The sequence below is a fragment of the Pelobates fuscus genome, chromosome 12 (genome assembly GCF_036172605.1).
Source record: "Pelobates fuscus isolate aPelFus1 chromosome 12, aPelFus1.pri, whole genome shotgun sequence".
Taxonomy (NCBI): domain Eukaryota; kingdom Metazoa; phylum Chordata; class Amphibia; order Anura; family Pelobatidae; genus Pelobates; species Pelobates fuscus.
In genome coordinates, this window is record NC_086328.1 from 90,314,259 (window position 1) to 90,336,272 (window position 22,014).

General features: G+C 38.5%; 1 protein-coding gene across 1 annotated transcript in view; it reads right to left on the bottom strand.

Annotated features, from left to right (window-relative positions):
• ATG2A (autophagy related 2A) overlaps positions 1-20,856 on the bottom strand; it is a 108,629-nt gene extending 87,773 nt beyond the window's left edge. The window contains exons 1-2 of the mRNA XM_063438841.1: positions 20,313-20,856; positions 13,350-13,512 (exon numbers count right to left, since the gene is read on the bottom strand). Of these exons, the coding sequence (XP_063294911.1) occupies positions 13,350-13,512; positions 20,313-20,483 (334 nt within the window). The 5' untranslated portion in view covers positions 20,484-20,856. The remainder of the gene's footprint in view (positions 1-13,349; positions 13,513-20,312) is intronic.
• Between the last annotated feature and the right edge of the window lie 1,158 nt (positions 20,857-22,014).

Genomic DNA, 22,014 nt, shown 5'->3' on the forward strand with positions numbered 1-22,014 from the left:
CATGGGCGAAAATGACAGCTCTCTTTATGAATATATCCATTAACGTCTACTGGTTTGAAGAAGGTGCAGGTTTCTATGGTGTCATTTTTAACAAAAATCTCCAAATCCAGAAAATTAATTTTTTGTTGACTATATTCTTGGGTCAGCTTTATATTCCACTCATTTGAATTAAGAAAATTAAAAAATTCCACAAAGGTAGAGTAGCCTCCTCTCCAAATAATAAAAATGTCGTCTATATATCGTCTATAAAGGACCAGGTTCGCACTCCAGTCATGCTGGGAATACACAAAAAGTTTTTCCCAATAGGCCATAAATAAATTAGCATAACTGGGTGCGAACCTGGTCCCCATAGCGGTCCCTCGGCGTTGCAGATAGAAGTCCCCCTCGAACCAGAAAAAATTATTCCTGAGAATTAGGGAAATTCCCTCCATAACGAAATCTATTTGGTCTTTAGGGTACAGACCAGATATTTCTAGAAATGAATAATTTGCCTTGCACCCAATGTCATGGTCAATACAGGTGTAAAGGCTCGTGACATCACAAGTAATGAGTGCAAAGTCACTTTCCCATCTAAAATTTTTTAATATTTTCAACAGGCTCATAGAGTCCTTTAGATATGAGGGGTTTTCTTTTACTAGAGGTTGGAGGAGGGTATCTATGTATTTCGATAAGTTGGACAAAAGGGAGCCCACTCCAGAGACTATTGGTCTCCCCGGGGGATTCTTATCGTCTTTGTGAAGTTTCGGTAATACATAGATCACTGGAATTTTTGGGGACCTAATATTCAAAAAGTCATACTCTTTTTTGTTAAGGATTCCCTTTAGAAGGCCTTGATCTAAATAATTTACAAATGTTTTTTGAATATCTTGCTGGGGATTATTGTTTAACTTGGCATAAGTATCTTTGTCTTCAAGTTGGCGATTAATTTCTGCCACATATTTATCCCTATCCATCACCACTACCCCACCACCCTTGTCCGCGGGTTTGATCACTATTTCAGGGTCTTTCCGTAAATTTTGTATTGCCAATAACTCTAGTTTGGTAAGATTATTCTTTTTATTGGCTTTTATCTTTTTTAAGTCTTTGACACATGCTTTTTCGAAGACCTTCATTGGGTTGGATTTTAGATGAATGGGGTAAAAGGTAGAGGGGGCTTTTAGGCCTGTATGTACAAATTCCCCTGTTTCTGTAGTGCTGGGGTTTCCCGTATTGATTTTTTTATCGAAAAACTTTTTTATGCATAGCTTTCTCATAAATCGATTGATATCTGTATATGCATCAAATTGATCAACATTACAGCTCGGGACAAATTTGAAACCCTTTCCCAAGATTTTTATTTGGTCATTATTCAAAATTTTTTTGGAAAGGTTAAAGATCTTTATCTTCTCATCATTTTCCCTCTTGGGTCTCTCCAATCTTTTTCCTCCCCTATTTCCCCTTCTTCTACCTCTCTGTACCTTCTTTTGGTAGGGACCGGAGTTTTTTCTCTCAACTCGTCCCAACGCTCCTCTAAAAAAGGTTCACTCCTCTTTTTTTCTAACTGGCTCAGGGGTTCAAACCGGTTAGATATAGGGATATCTCGCCTTTCTCTAATTGGGGACCTCTGACTCGAGTCAGAGTCTCTATTCCTATGGTTATATGGATACCTCTTTTTGACACCATAGTTTGGGGGGGCCATTTGGGAATTGTGACTTTGATGTTTACCATATCGGTGGGCTCCTTCCCTTGGTTTCTGTCTCCTTACCTCTGTCCATTCTGACGTGGGGTTATATGTCTTTGATGGTCTATTATATGTTTGATTAGGGACATAGTTGTTTGTGTAGTGTTTTCTTTCCCTTTGTTGGTTGTTTTCTCTGACTCTAAAATTCCCTTGATTAAAATTGTCTTTAGGTTTTTTTCTGACATTATTAGTGGCATAATCATTAATATCTCGTTGGTATTTTTTCTTTTTATTAGTAATAATGATTGATTCCAACTTATCTAATTTTCCCATAATCGGATCGGAGATTAATTCAAAATCCCTGGTTCCAATATATGGTTCCAGTTTTTCACGAATTTCTTTAATGATTTTGTCTAAAACGTCTAAATTCCTTTTCCTTTGGTCTACTATAATCTGCATCATGGTTATTGAAAAAGACTCCAAAGCTTTTTCCCATATGTCCATGAATCTTTTGTCATCCCGATCAAACGTGGGGTATTTAGTGAAGCGGAGACCTCTAGGGGTTATTTGGTCACTCAAGTATTTTTCCATCGTGAATACCTCCCACTTAATTTTTAACTCTTTAGTTAGCAGTTTTTCCAATAATATACTCATTTCCTTCAGATTATCAGTTATTTTATATTTTTCTGGGGTTTCAACCTCTATTTCTTGAAAAATTTCATCTGTCCATCTTTGCATCTTTGCTCTTTTTTCAAAGATGTCCATGATGGTCTAGCTGCCCAGCTAGATGGTCTAGCTAACCAGAAATAATATTTGTATTTTGCTATTGTCTAAATCACCAGGGTGTGGGCAGCTAGACCATCATGGACATCTTTGAAAAAAGAGCAAAGATGCAAAGATGGACAGATGAAATTTTTCAAGAAATAGAGGTTGAAACCCCAGAAAAATATAAAATAACTGATAATCTGAAGGAAATGAGTATATTATTGGAAAAACTGCTAACTAAAGAGTTAAAAATTAAGTGGGAGGTATTCACGATGGAAAAATACTTGAGTGACCAAATAACCCCTAGAGGTCTCCGCTTCACTAAATACCCCACGTTTGATCGGGATGACAAAAGATTCATGGACATATGGGAAAAAGCTTTGGAGTCTTTTTCAATAACCATGATGCAGATTATAGTAGACCAAAGGAAAAGGAATTTAGACGTTTTAGACAAAATCATTAAAGAAATTCGTGAAAAACTGGAACCATATATTGGAACCAGGGATTTTGAATTAATCTCCGATCCGATTATGGGAAAATTAGATAAGTTGGAATCAATCATTATTACTAATAAAAAGAAAAAATACCAACGAGATATTAATGATTATGCCACTAATAATGTCAGAAAAAAACCTAAAGACAATTTTAATCAAGGGAATTTTAGAGTAAGAGAAAACAACCAACAAAGGGAAAGAAAACACTACACAAACAACTATGTCCCTAATCAAACATATAATAGACCATCAAAGACATATAACCCCACGTCAGAATGGACAGAGGTTAGGAGACAGAAACCAAGGGAAGGAGCCCACCGATATGGTAAACATCAAAGTCACAATTCCCAAATGGCCCCCCCAAACTATGGTGTCAAAAAGAGGTATCCATATAACCATAGGAATAGAGACTCTGACTCGAGTCAGAGGTCCCCAATTAGAGAAAGGCGAGATATCCCTATATCTAACCGGTTTGAACCCCTGAGCCAGTTAGAAAAAAAGAGGAGTGAACCTTTTTTAGAGGAGCGTTGGGACGAGTTGAGAGAAAAAACTCCGGTCCCTACCAAAAGAAGGTACAGAGAGGTAGAAGAAGGGGAAATAGGGGAGGAAAAAGATTGGAGAGACCCAAGAGGGAAAATGATGAGAAGATAAAGATCTTTAACCTTTCCAAAAAAATTTTGAATAATGACCAAATAAAAATCTTGGGAAAGGGTTTCAAATTTGTCCCGAGCTGTAATGTTGATCAATTTGATGCATATACAGATATCAATCGATTTATGAGAAAGCTATGCATAAAAAAGTTTTTCGATAAAAAAATCAATACGGGAAACCCCAGCACTACAGAAACAGGGGAATTTGTACATACAGGCCTAAAAGCCCCCTCTACCTTTTACCCCATTCATCTAAAATCCAACCCAATGAAGGTCTTCGAAAAAGCATGTGTCAAAGACTTAAAAAAGATAAAAGCCAATAAAAAGAATAATCTTACCAAACTAGAGTTATTGGCAATACAAAATTTACGGAAAGACCCTGAAATAGTGATCAAACCCGCGGACAAGGGTGGTGGGGTAGTGGTGATGGATAGGGATAAATATGTGGCAGAAATTAATCGCCAACTTGAAGACAAAGATACTTATGCCAAGTTAAACAATAATCCCCAGCAAGATATTCAAAAAACATTTGTAAATTATTTAGATCAAGGCCTTCTAAAGGGAATCCTTAACAAAAAAGAGTATGACTTTTTGAATATTAGGTCCCCAAAAATTCCAGTGATCTATGTATTACCGAAACTTCACAAAGACGATAAGAATCCCCCGGGGAGACCAATAGTCTCTGGAGTGGGCTCCCTTTTGTCCAACTTATCGAAATACATAGATACCCTCCTCCAACCTCTAGTAAAAGAAAACCCCTCATATCTAAAGGACTCTATGAGCCTGTTGAAAATATTAAAAAATTTTAGATGGGAAAGTGACTTTGCACTCATTACTTGTGATGTCACGAGCCTTTACACCTGTATTGACCATGACATTGGGTGCAAGGCAAATTATTCATTTCTAGAAATATCTGGTCTGTACCCTAAAGACCAAATAGATTTCGTTATGGAGGGAATTTCCCTAATTCTCAGGAATAATTTTTTCTGGTTCGAGGGGGACTTCTATCTGCAACGCCGAGGGACAGCTATGGGGACCAGGTTCGCACCCAGTTATGCTAATTTATTTATGGCCTATTGGGAAAAACTTTTTGTGTATTCCCAGCATGACTGGAGTGCGAACCTGGTCCTTTATAGACGATATATAGACGACATTTTTATTATTTGGAGAGGAGGCTACTCTACCTTTGTGGAATTTTTTAATTTTCTTAATTCAAATGAGTGGAATATAAAGCTGACCCAAGAATATAGTCAACAAAAAATTAATTTTCTGGATTTGGAGATTTTTGTTAAAAATGACACCATAGAAACCTGCACCTTCTTCAAACCAGTAGACGTTAATGGATATATTCATAAAGAGAGCTGTCATTTTCGCCCATGGCTAGACAATATACCAAGAGGCCAGTTTCTACGCATGAGGCGAAACTGTACAGAAATAGGAAATTTTGACTCTCAAACCCAAATTTTAAAAAAACAGTTTGTAAGTAGGGGATACTGTGACAGTCTTCTAGATCAGGAGATAAAACAAGTTAGAGATATGGAAAGAGACACATTATTAGAATATAAATCAAAAACACTAGAGAAGAAGGATGATAAAATACCCATCATATGCAATTATAATCAAGACCACGGGAAATTAAGAAGAATTTTCAACAAACATTGGCACATCCTGCAACAGGATGAGGAAATTCTACCCTACCTCAATGAGAGACCCAAATTAATTTTTAGAGGAGCCTGTAATCTAAAGCAGAAATTAACTTCGAGTCATTTAGAATTATTGAAACCTAAAGAGAATTTCTTAACTTCGCATAAAGCCCTACAGAAAGGTTTCCATTATTGTGGGGAATGTATGGGCTGTAAAAATATTGGAAAGAAACCCAAAAGAATAGAAGTTTTTAAATCAAGGATTGGCTCTGTTAATTTCAAAATCAACTCCTTCATTACTTGTCACACTAAAAATGTAGTGTATTTGCTCACGTGTCCTTGTGGACTCCAATATGTGGGGAAAACAGCAAGGAATTTAAAAATAAGGATACGTGAGCACATCTACAACATAAGGAGAGGTTTTTTAAAACACAGTGTTTCCTCACATTTTTTGAATGTCCATGGTGGGAATCCGGCAGGGCTTAATTTCTATGGGATCCAGTCCATTAAATCCCATTGGAGGGGAGGCCAAATCGAGTCCACGTTGAGTCGTAGCGAAATGAGATGGATTTTTGACCTGGAGACATTAACTCCGGGCGGACTCAACGTGGACTTCGAGATGGCAGCCCTTATTTAGAAGATCAGCCCTTCCAGCCTCTATATATAAGTTTGCCTTTTTGGACTACTCTTACCCTTTGTATTTTTATAAAACAATTTTTTGTATTATTCAAAAATTATTTTATTATTCAAAAATATATATTTTTTATTATTCTAAATTTTATATAAAAATAAAAACTTTTTTTTTTTTTTCTATATATACATATATATGTTTTTACCTATTAGGATCTTTTGGACAAAACCGTTTCCACACCTGTGTTCTCTACTTATGTTGTAGAATAAATAGATACCACCTTTAGAACTAAAAGTGTACTTCGTTAATCATAATCTGATTTGTATATTTGCACAGTAAGATGTGGATTAGCTATTCTTAATGGCTCTAATTCCCTTACCGAAGAGTGGACTTTATAAAATAAGTTGCCACCTTTAAAGATGGCGTCAAAGTAAAGCAGTATCCGGGTCAAGGACTGAATACGAACTTATCCGCGATGACGTCACCGACGCAAGTCACGTCGGAGGAACCCGGAAGTGACGTCACAACACGGAAGTGAATTGAAAATTTGCCCGGGAAAACCGGCAACACCGGACTTATTTAAAGAGTTTGAAACTGTCCGGACCATATGCACCTTAGAAGAAGACCTAGAGTCGAAACGCGTTGTGCCCTGTACTTTTACACTTTTTTATCACTTCGTGAATTTGTTATTTTATTGAATAAATCCCTTTAATCGTATCCATTTGGCTATTGGAGCTTTTGATGTGATCGGGGAGAAATCAAAAAAGTGGAACATCTTGAAAATCATAGTCTGCATGACCTTATGAAGAGCTGTTACAGTCTAAGCCTGCTACAATAGGCTTTGGAGATCGTGAGTGACCCAATACCAAACCATATTCATTCACCATTTGTGTTATACAGTATTATGCTATGTACAAAATTTATTTTTAGATCGATTCGGCAGATCTTTGACAGGACCACCTGTGTACAAATATAAGTATAACACTGTGATTTCATATATATAGCACCCCCCTCCTCTTTTTATTCTTTTTCTCTAATTCATGTGGAGTGGCTGAGTTGACAGGCGGCAGACTGGTATTTCCGCCGGTAAGTCAAACTGTTCTAAAACAGTTTGACTACTTACAATGGCACAAGGGCACTCGTGGTACCATAATAACTACAGCATAACTAACTCCTGAAGGTAATCTAGCACCTAGGAGCTCCAGATCCAAAACAACTACATTCCAATGAAGTTATGGTGCCCAGGGTGTCCCTTTAAGCCCAACTGTTTCAGAATATAGGGTATAATAATCGTAACTAAACAAATTCAATTGGAAAGTGGATGCAATTCACATAACATCTATAAGTGCTATCTTAAAGAGGCATCCCTTAATGCCAAGCAACATATTACTATATACAAAAAGATGCACACCTTAGTTAATCATCAAAATCTCTATTATACAAACAAAGCAAAACAAACAAAAATAGAAAACAAACGCGGATACAAGACTATAACAACCAGTGACAGAGGCTATAAAATATGCTCTGAATCAAACAGGCATTAAAGCTCACTTGCATATTACCTCAATGGATTGGACACGTGTACAGAACAAAACCCCAACGTTTCGGCACAGCTACTAGTGCCTTTCTCAAGGGATAACCACGTCTTGTAACAGTGTTTGTTTTGTATTTTTGATTGATTTACTTTGTTTGTGTAATAAAGAGATTCGGATTAATGGCTAAGGTGTGCATCTTTTTGTATAAAGACTACCGGTATATGGTATATTCACTACAAACTGAATCTGGCTCAATTCATCTTCTAAAATTTCTCTGAGGTTAACCGTATTCACTAAAACTGAACCGAACTGAATGGGTCCCTGTGTTTTTAAAATGGATTTCACCGTCATGAAATTTGTTCACAAATAAATTGAGCTGAATTGTAACAGAATACTAACCAGTAATATACTTATGCATTCGGTTTCAAATTAATTGTAATTCGGATAAATTTTGGCCAATTGGTGGATCATCTGAATTCTGTCATTTTTAACTGCCGTATGGACGCATAATGAAACAAACGACACAGACAACAGACAAACAGTTTTGTTTGATTCATGATTTCGATTTTCCAACCATTTCCAACCAAAAAGATTATTGATGAAAATGGCACAGCAAACAAATCAAAAAAATAATAAAATAAACATGAGATCCGCTGAACCAAACGCTTGAAATACATAAACAACTGAATACTCAAAAGTAACAGAATGTTAAAAAAAAAAAAGGCAAATATTGACAGACTGTGGACAGAGTTTAAGTGGTAAAATACCATTCTATTCAGTAAGAATTCTGTTGAATTCCAACTAGAACTAGCTTAATTAAAAGGATACCCTGCAGTGAGCTGGCCGCCGGGATATAACATCACTGCTGGGCGCACAAAAGACATGTGCAGGAAGAGCACAGAGGTCCCAGCCCAGCAGCAACTGCTAGCCAACAGGTTCAGAAGATGCATTCTAGGTCGGAAGGTAGGAAGGCTGGCTGGACCTCTTTACTACTAAATGTGTGTATGTTACTGTTATGTATGTTTTGTCAGTGATTGTCTGTGTGTCTGTGTGTCTGTGTTGGGAGGGAGGAGTCTGTAGATGTCTGTGATTGTGTGTGTATCTGTGCGTATGTATGTTATTGTGGATATGGGTCTGTGATTGTCTGTGATTATGTGTGTATAGATTTGTGGTTATGTGTACATATGTATATACATGTATAGGTGTTTGGTATTTGGGAGTTATCTACTAGGTGTTTGGGAGTTATCTACTAAACAATTGAAATATCAAAAGTAAGAAAAGGGCTTTTAAAGTTATATTACTTATAAACGGTCACAGGAGATGGGACTCCTCTTAACTCTTTTTGAAATTGACAATACCACCTCTACTAGGCAGCCAGTTCATATATGCACGAACATAACTTTCGTTTTACCGAACCGATCTGAGCGTTTTTTGGTTATGTAAGAGAAAGTGTATATAGTGGAGCGCTGATTGAATAGAAATAGATGAGATTAGGGTAAATAGATAGGAGACCTAACAACCTATATGATAAAAAGCAGATGCATAACTAAAATAAACCCTTCTCTCTTAATAGGTCGTGGAACTGACCTTACTTATACACTCAATTTGAGTAAAAATAATTTATTCATAAAATGCAGACAAATACATCAAAGAAAAGAAACAATAACTTTTGCATATGATAATATGTCCATGAAAAATAGCTAAAAAAAAGACAAAAAACAAAAAAACAGCCGCATAGAAAAAATATAATTATAAAGTCCAGACCTTATTTGGATGCTCGGCGTCCCGAGTCAGCAAAGGTGTATAATGCTGAAAAAATATGTCAAAATAGCAGTCCTCTTTATAATCCAAATGCTGGCTGTTATCAATGGGAGTGAGACCTCTCCAAACGCGTTTCTCCGCTTCAGCGGCTTTTTCATTGAAAAAGAGGACTGCTATTTTGACATATTTTTTCAGCATTATACACCTTTGCTGACTCGGGACGCCGAGCATCCAAATAAGGTCTGGACTTTATAATTATATTTTTTCTATGCGGCTGTTTTTTTGTTTTTTGTCTTTTTTTTAGCTATTTTTCATGGACATATTATCATATGCAAAAGTTATTGTTTCTTTTCTTTGATGTATTTGTCTGCATTTTATGAATAAATTATTTTTACTCAAATTGAGTGTATAAGTAAGGTCAGTTCCACGACCTATTAAGAGAGAAGGGTTTATTTTATTTTAGTTATGCATCCGTTTTTTGGTTATGTTGTGCATTCAGATCGGGGCTATTCGGGAATATAATTTTTGTGGGGTTCCAATGCTGTTCTCATACATTTTTGTGATATGAAAAAATTGTAGGTTTTCCTATTTGAGAGAGAATTGGATTAGCTTAATTCGAGCTCAATTATCTCTCAAACACAATGACTTGTGGGAAGGAAACCCCTGTGATTTTGTATTAGAAATGTTCAACAATCCTATCCTTTAACATGGTTTCCATCACTTTCCCCACTACTGAAGTAAGGCCTATAGTTGCCCGACTCCTCCCTACTACCTTTCTTGTGAATGGGTACAACATTCGCTAATTTCCAATCTTCTGGGACTACTCCTGTTAACAATGATTTGTTAAATAAATGGTTTTGCTAGTACACCACTAAGTTATTTTAATAACTTTGGGTGTATTGCATCAGGCCTCATCGACTTATTTGTCTTTACTTTTCACAGTTGAAATAGAACTTCTTCCTCTGTAAACTCACATGTAACAAATGACTAATTTGTCCTTTTTCCTAACTGAGGCCCCTTTCCTTCATTTTCATCTGTAAATACTGAACAAAAATATTAATTGAGCCAATCAGCTAGACCTTTATACTCTTCTACATACCTTCCTTCTTTTGTTTTTAATCTAACTAATCCTTGTTTTACTTTCCTTTTCTCATTTATGTATCTAAAAAAATGTTTTATCCCCCTTTTTTACTGACTGTGCTATTTTCTCTTCTGTGTGGCTTTGGAGGCTCTTATAACTTGCCAAGTCTCTTTCTGCCTGAATTTGGGGAAATTCTACACAAAGGTAATACTTTCACTATATTTACACATCTTCAACTGCTCTCTCTCTTCTGGCGTTGTCCCTGCTGACCTTAAACATGCCACTTTAGGGGTGTATATAAAAAATACCCCTCTGTCTCATTAGAGATATCTTTGCCAGAAGCTCAAGGAAGCAGGCTGAAGGGTCAGTATTAGGACCCGCTTTAGGGGGGGTCTGCCTTGACGTTGGCAGACGGGCATTCCCTCCAATGGCCATAGGAGCAACTAAATGACCTCCATTTGTCTAAATATACATAGGGATTAAGGAGAGAGCGCAGGTAACTTTTTCTTTTCTTTGGTTTTTACTATATATTGGGGCTGATGTGTACTGTAGTCATTGCTGCCGGCCCAGTAGTGATGGGAGTGAGCACAGGACTTCTCTTTTTGTATTTGTATTTACTTTGTATCACACAGCCTTGTTACAATGCTGCCGCCCATCCCATGTGTTCTCTATTAAGGGTTAATAAGTATATAGGGGTGTATATAAAAAATACCCCTCTGTCTCATTAGAGATTTCTTTGCCAGAAGCTCAAGGAAGCAGGCTGAAGGGTCAGTGTTAGGACCCGCTTTAGGGGGGTCTGCCTTGACGTTGGCAGGCGGACATTCCCTCCAATGGCCATTGGAGAAACTAAATGACCTCCATTTGTCTAAATATACATAGGGATTAAGGAGAGAGCGCATGTAACTTTTTCTTTTCTTTGGTTTTTACTATATATTGGGGCTGATGTGTACTGTAGTCATTGCTGCCGGCCCAGTAGTGATGGGAGTGAGCGCAGGACTTCTCTTTTTGTATATGCCACTGTAGTACCTATCCTGCAAAAAAAAAAAAACACATAAAAAAAAAAAAAAAAAAAAACACAGCTCTTGACCCCATCCACCTTCTAACTATCGTCCCATATCCCTGCTCCCTTTTTCCTCAAAGCTTCGGGAAAGACTTGTTTTTACCCGTGTGTCTCACTTCCTCAATTTCAACTCTCTCCTTGACCCTCTTCAGTCTGGCTTCCGCCCTCTCCACTCTACTGAGACTGCTCTTATCAAAGTTACTAATGACCTAATCACAGCTAAATCCAAAGGCCACTACTCCATATTAATTCTTCTTGACCTCTCTGCTGCCTTTTACACCGTTGATCATGCTCTGCTCCTTCAAACTCTTCAATGGCTTGGTCTCTGTCCTCATGGATTTCCTCTTTCCCAACGCTCATTCATTGTCTCCTTTTCCAAGGATACCTCCTCCCCTCGTCCTGTCTCGGTTGGAGTTGCCAAATACTGTAGATTTCAACGTAAAAACATAGCCTGCATCCGCCCCTTTCTTACAAAAGGTGCTACCAAGGAGCTTGTCCATGCTCTAGTAATTCCTTACTAGAGTAACCCTCTCCTGATTGGTCTTCCCAAAAGCCGTATCGCCCTGCTACAGTCGGTAATGAATGCCGCCGCCAGACTGATTTTCCTCTCTAGTCAGTCCTCTCACACCTCACTCCTCTGTCTGTCCTTACATTGGCTTCCTGTATCCTGTAGGAGTCAATTCAAAGTGCTAACCCATACCTATAAAGCACTGAACAACTCTAGCCCCTCTTATATCTCTTCACAGATCCATAGGTATACCCCTCGTCATTCCCTCCACTCTGCCCGTGACCACCTCCTGACCGCTGCTAGCACCCATACGGCTAACTCGCACTTGTAGGACTTCTCGCGGGCGGCTTCCTTCCTATGAAATAGCCTGCCTACCCCCATCAGACTCTCCCCTAGTTTTCAATCCTTTAAGAAGTGCCTTAAACCCCATCTCTTTAGGAAAGCTTATGACCCCCAGAGTAACCTCTACCTTGCACACCTGTCTCTTGCCCTCTCCTATAGGACAGCACTTTATTCTCTCCTCCAGCTCTGCTTCACTCCCACCTTATTTGATTGATATTTCCTGTCCTAATGTGTTTTATACCTCACCTCCTATAGACTGTAAGCTAGTTTGCGCATGGTCCTCTTCAACATATTGTTCCTGTAAGTTTTCTTGTAATTGTCCTATTTATAGTTAAATCCCCCCTCTCATAACATTTTAAAGTGCTGCGGAATCTGTTGGCGCCATAATAATGGCAATAATAATAATAATAATAATAATAATAATTCAGCACATCTGGAATTAGGACTAGTTGAGGATTGAAGGAATAACAGCAATAGACTCACGAACCCGTGACATATACATTATCTGTATTATATATTTGATGTGTGGCCCAAGACAATTCCTCTGCGCTCAATACGTCTCAGGGAAACCAAAAAGTTGGACACCCATGATCTAAACCAATGGCAACCAAATAAAAAAAATTAAATACTGAAGAAATATCCCAGTTTGTTTTTTGAGAACAGCAGAGGGGGTTTCACAGTGCATATCAGTGCTTTTTACAGCCATATCTTGACAATAAAATGTCATTAGGCTCTTCCACCCTGGTGTGATATATATAATACTGAGCGATCTATTCTCTAATGTCTGCTTGTCAATTCTCCATTCCTGCGTTGAGTCACTACATTCCAGAGTAAGTATCAATCATTTTAATACATACTACGGCTGACAAGGGGTATACACCTATCTGTAATTGGTATTGGCAACAATAAATTATCAAGAAACCTATAGACTTATTTTTGCATGCACAAAAGAGCAACTTTTTGTAGTTAAAATGTATGCAATTACGGTTTTAGAACCTGGTGTAGCTGGTACTTGGTTCACTGCCACTCTTCTAAGAAACACCATGGTGGATCTCACATTTTGTTTGGATGACCCAAAACGAACCAGTACCTAATCTACAATCATAATAAATGACATGAAGAGAGCACTCACCACTCCTGTATCTATCTGGTATGCCAGGACACAAAACACTTAGCACTTAAGTGCCTTAGAGTGCTTTAAAATAAAGTGGGTTCTCACCATTTCTGTATTTAGGACGCAGAGTAACCTGCAATTGAGACACCTCCACAGTACAGTTTTCAGTGACAAGGGCAGACCATGGGATGGTGACAGAAATGCTCCCGATAAATCCATCGACAATCTCTAGTGGAGCTCCCGCTGTGTCCAGAAGTTCATTCACTGACTGAGATGTAAAGTTGGGATAAAAGGAAAAAGAGTTTAATGTCATGAGTAGCACCACCAGGAAACAGAGAGACAAAAATGGGGACAATAGGTGTGTGGGTGGGTAAGTAAAAATGGCTACAATAAATGTATGCAAAGCCAATGAGATGTTCAATAAAAATAAAAGTAGGCTAGACAATGTGTGTCATGGAGGACAGACAAAGAAAAAAACAGGAAGAGATAGAAAATGTTTATCATAGTGCATAGTTTAACACATACCAATAAGTTACATTTTACATTATGTTCTACACATACACACTACGCTGGATGAGCGATAAAAGATGAATGGGAACACCACCCATTTTCCAGTACATACGCACTAGATAGGTATGTATAGGATGTGACAAATTCAATTTAGAAAGTGATTATAGTCTATGATGAGTGTCAATTACTAAATGAGAGGTGCATGACATATTTAGAAACCATTTCCTTGTCATTATTATTTCATATGCTAAAAACATGTTGCTGAATGTTTGACTTTGCACTTTCTGGCAGTTAAGGGGTTATAACACCAACATTACATTCTAGGATTTTGGACAGCACACTGTGTCCTTAGAATCCGACATAGAAACTGACAGCTGAGGACTTTTTGGAGCTTGTTCAATCCTTGCGTCAGTAAATGAAACAAGGTTTATTTCGTGGAATAAGCCAGGGCATTCAAAGAATTGTCAATTACATTTTTTCATTTCGTAAGGACTTTTCTTGCTTGTTAAAACAAAAAATATATATATTTTGCAATATTTCTAACTCATTGTGAAGGGCTTTACAATTTTAAATCTTATAAGTGTCATTCAAATCCCAATGAAAGAAATAAAGCAGATATTAAATCACAGCCTCTGTACACTGCTTAGAAGGTCAATTACAATACACCTATTATCAACAAATACACACAAACACACACACACACACACAGCAATACACACACACAGTGCAGCATTAGTACACCACGGTGTCCTTATCACTGGGTTTGTAAATAATAATGTACCTCTATTTTAAAGTCAACTGTCACTTTTCAGTATTTACAAACACATATTCCTTATGAAATACTGGTCAAGACTGTGGTGGGATTTCTTGAAAGTGACCATAAGACGAAGCTTGTCAAAGTTGACAAAAGCCAAGCTCTGCTGTCATCGTTTTGTGAAATCTAAGCAACCATGATAAACAACAGCTATGAAATTCAGGCTCTGGCTATGGCGGATCCCTACAGTCTCGCGAGAGTACAGCACTGATGTGCATTTTGGCAATTGAAGCTCCAGGAGCAGAAGAGGACAGCAGCATGAAGATGGCAGCGGCCGTACGGGGCAGCCTGAGGTGTGTAAAACTCCCCTAACCTGCAGCCCGTGGCCACCAGACCCACATCGGGATCTGTCTGTTTCAACAACAAATGTTAAGAACTGCATTTTAAGCATCACTTTATTTAAATTACCTGTCCTTTTAAAACAAACAAAACCCCTACAGAATACAAGTGGCTCTAATTACTGTAGTACAATACAGACACTTTTTAAAGGAGCACTCCAAGAACCATAACCACTACAGTTGCACTTTTAACAGCTTGGCAATTTTCCTGGCGTCTGGCAAGAAGCCAGTTGCCTCCTCCATTAGAGCTGGAAGCGGTCTGCCTTGAGCCAAGTCTAGGCATAGCTCAGAAGACTCCAAGTATATTGTCAAATTGTTAGCCAATTGTTGGACTGCTTACATTGGGGCAGAGTGGAACCAGGGCATTCCTGGCACCATAACCAATGCACGTGCTTTTCTGTCTAGATATGATTTTGACAATTGTTTTCTAGAATTCAGGAGCATAATTTGGATTTAGTTTTATTCTTCTACTGCAGAGAAAGTGTTGCAATAAATTATTTAGCTTTCCAGGAAAGCTGAAAAACAAGGTAAGGACAAAACATTCTTCCCAGCAAATCAATGACAGATACATAGTAACACAGGCTGAAGAAAAAAAAAAAAAGACTCATCCATCAAGTTTTGCCTTTTACACATCTCTGTTATTGGCTCTTATTCCAAAAGAAGGTGAAAAAAAACACGATTTCTAATTTTGCCACAAACTGGGAGAAAAAATATTCCTTCTTAATTCCAAAATAGCCGTCACATAATTTCAATAGCTGCCCAATCGCTAGTATTTAAAGTTTTGAATCAATGCATCTATATGATTTTTTTATGAAAAAATGAAAGTTTTGAATCAATGCATCATGTAGACGCTGAACGTCACTGCTGCACACTGTGCAGCACTACCCCAGGAAGCACCTCAAGCAGCAATCTGAAGAGTGGCCACTGTAGGTATCTCTAGGCTTTAAAGTAAACACTACCTTTTCTATGAAAAGATAGTGTTTGCATGAAAATGCCTGCAGGGCCTGTCTATGCTCACCAGAACAAATACAATGAGCTGTAGTTACGTAGCTGAAAAGAGACTTACGTCCATCAAGTTCAGCCTTCCTCACATTTGTTTTTTGCTGTTGATCCAAAAGAAGGCAAAAACTCAGTTTAAAGCACTTCAAATGTTGCAACAAACTAGGGAGAAAATCCCTCTTGACCCCAGAATGGCAGTCAGATTTATCCTTGGATTAAGAAGCGATTGCCCTACATTGAAAAATTATATCCTCGAATATTCAGTTTTTGCAAGTATGCATCTAGTTGCTGTTTAAACATCTGTATGAACTCTGATAAAACCACTTCTTCAGGCAGAGAATTCCACATCCTTATTGTTCTTACAGTAAAAAAAAAAAAAAAAAAACGTTGCTTTGCCTTAGACGAAATCTTCGTTGTTCTGGTAACTATAGTGTCCCTTTAATGACAGTGCTAGCTGCTTTTAGCGAGCAAGCACCCACCTCCAGCATGGTGATTGGGGGCATGGGGGATGTTTAAAGGCTTAACTGGATGGCCGCATGTCTCTTTTCAGCCTGTGTAACATGTCATGATGTTACTTGCATGCATGTTCAGTTCCTCTTCTACAGGTTTGTATGAGAGAGTAATGAGGCCGAGAGTTGGTCTGTCAATTCTTTGCTTGTGCCAAGATAGCAGCAATAGAGAAAAGGCTATTTTTTCAGTTTAGTTCTAGTGTCTGTTTTTGCCCATTTAAAAAATTATTTACCTGCATAATGTATTGAAACATTGTTCCAGGTAGTATTGCCCCTTTAAATAAGAATTTATTTTTTGTTACTTTCCCTTTAAAGGAAAAGCAACATAACAACCACAACTACTAAGTGTAGTGGTTATGTTGTTACGAGACAAGAATGCTGCCCCTCAGTACTTTGCAAACCACTGGGGAGTAGTTTAACAAACACTGGGGCTTTTCCTTGCACCGACAGACCGCCCCTTCCTGAGCTAAACAGACTGGCTGAGAGCATTGGGCTAATCTACCCCCACCACTCTTAGCCTATCACAGACGTCAAGGTTGGAAGAAATTGACAATAAACAACACAGAAGTGTTAATTCTGCAATATCAAGGCAGCTGAGCAAAGAGCAGCAGCTGGGTACCAAGGAGAAGCCATGGACTTTGTCAAACCACTTCCAAACAGTTCAACAAAAACAAAGGGATGCGTAGTTTCTGTGATGCCTACAAGGCATCTCTACCTGGTATCCAGGCACATAGTACTGGGATGGAGTGATATGAACCCAATACTCTTACTCAGGATGCTGTGCTGGAGCTGAAAGTAAGAGTCTCTCACTGGCAGACCGTGGGGCCAGCATGGACACGAGTTTCAATGCCGTGTACAATTTTTCTGTGGCCATGTCCAGATCCCAGTTCTTGTCAGTATACTAAGATCCCACTTCTTAGTCGAATGCAAAACAGACAAACTAATGACACTTTAACGAAAGGTCCCAATTTTCAGTTCAAGCATCTTACATTTTTTTGTCTTTAATTTGAAGCCCCCACCAGCTCGTAAACAACCAATAAATATTATCAGCAGAAGGATGGGATATGAAGTTTAGAACCCAGCACATCAGTATGTCCATACAAAAGATATTATTTGTTATTGATACAGTAACTCAGTGTCACATGCCTTTAGGCTACCATTAATCAACCCCAAGGAGAACATGAACAGGACAAAGTTTAACATAAACATATGATGCATGGGCAAAAAATGAACACTAAATAATGATACAGATGATTTTCATAATGTTATATTGAGTGAAAAAAGTGAAGTACAGGTAGAAGAGCACACTTGAAGGAATCACAAATATTTACAGCACTATCCTTTATTTCACAATTATTAGCCATTTACCAAGAGGCATGTTTGCCCAAGATATGATAATGACTTTGATAAATATGAATAAACATACAGGCCAAAGACAGCCCCATTTTCCAATTGATGTCTGCAGGGCCCTTAATGCAGTCAATCTACTTAGATGTCAGATTACTTAATATGAGCCCCATAGCACTTAAGCATAAGTCAGGCGTTTTATGAGCTACTCTAAGATGTGCATTTATGATCTCTCATTTCATCATAAAACAAAAACTAGATCTCAAGTTGTTGTAAAAACAACAACTCCCGTGTTGGTTTTAATAGCAAAGTTATTCAAAGGCTTTCTGTGAAAGGGAGTTCATTCTAAATAGACTGTTATAGAACAGTTTAACGTCTTATCGAAGTATTGTCAGGTGTCACTCCTTCCTTCCAAAAGTTCTTAAGCAAGAGGTTCCGTTAGCTCAACTGAGCTAAATTCAGCAGTGTACGGCTAGTTCATTTGCTGATAGTGTCAGCTGATCACTCTCAGCCAATAAACTAAGCTGTGCACTACTGGACTTAGCTCAAACAGAGAGCTTCTGGCCATCGATGGTAGTGGAGTCAGGGAGCAGCTTCCAGCAGCCCCCAGGTAAGAAGTTAAACGGTTCTAAAACGGTCTAACTATTTACAATTGGGGTAGGGTCAAGGTACGCCTGGCACCATAAACACTACAGCACGCCATGGTGATTATGGTGCAAGGAGTGTACTTTTACTGGGTGAAGATGAAGATTTGCAGAATGTTTTCGTGGTAGCGTCACGTTAAGCCTGCATAGTGGATGATAAAGACAGAAGGATATACTTCCCCTAGTTACTACAGAGTCCCTAGAGAAAAAAAAAATCCTTTGCTGGGTTTTTGTTTTTTTCTTCAAGAGGTAGGTTATTCCATCTGTTATGAGGTCCTGGGGACACCACACAGCCAATTGATTTGTTTCCTTTGACACTGGTTCTGCCAACAGCATAAAGGACAAATGGAACTTTATTGGGCAACAATTTTGAATGACAAGATTCCCTGCTAGAAATATCAGCTGTTGTAAAAGAATCCTAGAGCTAAAAAATATACTTCTAAACAAAAGGGTATATTTTGAGCTATTTACAAAAATGTTAACATTAGAACACCATGTATGTAAGACAATTGAGACTGTCTTGTTTTTAAATCTTACTTTGCTATTCTTGAGCAGGAGGCTATTGTATGATGCTAAGAACACCTACCAAGCAATCAGGACACAGTATCAAATGGGGCACAACATTTCATATACAGTACTGTATACATTATCTCCATAAATGTATAGATGAAATGTGAGTTGTACTTTACATTATTTTTATACATATACCTCTGATCACGCAGATTAACGAGCTTTCCACAGCAATCAATACAGCACATATTAGTCTAATTATTGTGCCACCATACATATAGAAACTAAATTTGATTACAAAGGCCAGAAGTAGTACTTGGTATTAATATATTTTGTAAATGAAAGTCCCACTTTAAAAGGGTTTTATTATATCGCTATGTTTAGCCTGATCAAAAACTCATATCCAATTTCCACTAAGAAGTTTTCTTATTTTGCATTTTTGTTTTATAGAAAATTGCTAAACAACCTATATACTAAGATTATGTAAATGTTCAGTGAATTACACATAAATGAACAATAATATACATGTTTTCTTTTACTTGGTCAGGAAATTAACTATTTTCACATTCTTATTTTATGAATGGATAAAATCATGTTTACATATGAGCAATTTGCATTCTAAGTATAGATTCTTCTTAGCGTCTGTATGATTCATTTAATGAAGCATGACGTTGTACTAAACTGAATTTAATGGGAAACTTACCAAGGCAACAGAGAGGCTATTTTAGGGTAAAAGTCCCAAACGTTGAGAGACAAGTCTATTGTTTCATGGTAATTGTTCCTTATTTAGCTATTTGCCTCAGAATAGCACCTCTTTGCCCTGATAAATCTCTCCTAATATTTTAACTTTTAATACTTGTCCCTTAAAAATATCAAGTATTTAATTGTGGTTGATATTTATTAAGAATCATAAATTATCACAGTTTCATAGTTGTACAGTTATATGTAACAGTGTTGCTCAACTATTTGCTAAACATTGAGCAGCAGTGAAAAGAAAAACAAAGTTCAAAAGGCAGGCCTATGGAAAAGAATTAGAAAAAGTCTCAAATTCTGCAATTTTTTTGTAGCTTGGTACTTCAAGTTAAAACTTCAATTCAACACAATTCTTTACTTCGCAATAATCCCTAACACAGCGTTGTTATTATTATTATTATACGTCCAAATATACCCAAGTATCGTGCCTTATTCACAAAAAATACCCTTAACGGCAACTTTATCTTACAAAATATCTTGTAACAACTGAAATTAAACAAGCATCAACATGCACCCAGATACCATCAGATGGAGACCGTAGAGTGCAAGCACCACAGGCTCAGAAACTGTTGAGTAGAACAGTGCTGCGGAATGCGTTGGAACTTTATAACTAATAAGAACACAAACAAGTAAAACATTATTACCCAAATATCCAGGTGTATATCGGTTAGCCGGCCACTTCCATTATAGAGGTCCAAGCTCAACTGGTCAAGGCTCAGCCTTTCCTCCAAGTAGTGCCCAAGGTATCGCTGGAGAAGATACCTGCATGCCCTCTTCTTGATGGAACTTGACCATGGAAAGAGCCAGTGAGACATTTTGGGACCAGAATGAGTCAAAGGAGGACCACTCTCATCACCTCATACCCTTTAGAGAGCTTGGGGGTGCCTATCACCCAGTCCTGACTGTGGCAAGTGCACTGTTTTATATTTATAGAGGTATGTGCCACCTGCTGCCTTAGAAGGACCTTTGTGTCTGCTCAGTACCAAGTCACATAGTCACATTCCAGCCACCCTGAAGGACTGGAGGCTCTCACCCAGCAGAACCCGCTAACTGGTCAGAATATAACAGCAGGTTAAGTGTCCCAATGTTTTTGTGAAGAAGACAGCCCCAGTTTTGTTACTGCTATCACGGTTCTTCCGTGTCAACAACGACTGACCCGATTGTTGTGGCTTTAAATAGCCGCGCATGCGCGGTTCGCCGGGACACAAGGCGCGCATGCCCGGGTCACACAGGTTTCTGCGCCTGCGCACTGCGCAAAACAGGGAAGGCGTCGCAAAGGTTTCGTTTCACTGGTGCGCGTCCGCGAGTCTTTGTTGCGATAAGGCAGCTGCTGTGCTGCGCTCGCCCCCGCCAATAGGGTGCGCGTGCAAGAGCTAGTTAAAGGCTATTAGGAAAGCTTATACTTTAATTAAAACTAATAATAAGTAGCCTGGGCATCTTTATAACGTACATTTAGCTTTAAAAAAAAAAAAAGGTTCTTTGTGATATATATATTTTTTTGTTGTTGGTACTACTACTTAGAAAACTAATTAAAACACGTTGGTATGATGGTTTTTCCTTTTAGCTGCAGTGTGCCATACTTCAAACTTGTTTTCCTGGCACTATAGGGTCTTTAGGTCCCCGCCACCCTTAGGGTCCCACTCCCACCGGGCTGACGGGGGAGGAAGGGGTTAATCACTTACCTTTTCTCCAGCGCCGGTCTCCTTTGGCAATGGGGAAATCTCCTCCCTCTTCCGACGTCAGCGCTGAATGCACATGCGCGGCAAGAGCCGCTCACATTCAGTCCATAGGAAAGCATTTCTCAATGCTTTCCTATGGACGGCAGCGTCTTCTCACTGTGATTTTCACAGTGAGAAGCGCCTCTAGCGGCTGTCAATGAGAGCCACTAGAGGGTGGATTAACCCTAATGTAAACATAGCAGTTTCTCTGAAACTGCTTGTGGCGAAACCAACTTCGCCACTGTGAACTGGAGAAGCCTGGTTGCTAGCCTCCTGCCCTGCGACTATGGCCCCTGGACATATTTGGGGCATATTGTATTTTATTGTGCGACTGCTGGCCCTTTAAGTACAGTGAATGGTAATTTATTGTACTGCTGCTGGCCCTTTAAGAACTGTCTTGGGACATATTGAGACTTTGGGTAACAATACCCTTTAAGACTATGGCCCCTGAAAACGTATGGACTTTTATTGGTGTGTGTGGCCCTTTAAGAACCGTCTGGGGACATATTGTGACTTTGCTGAACAATGCCCCTTTAAGACTATGTCCCCAGACCTGTAAAATAACTTGTTCCTGGCTTTCCCCCACTTGGTTCAGTAAATAGGGCTTACTGAACCAAGTACCACACAG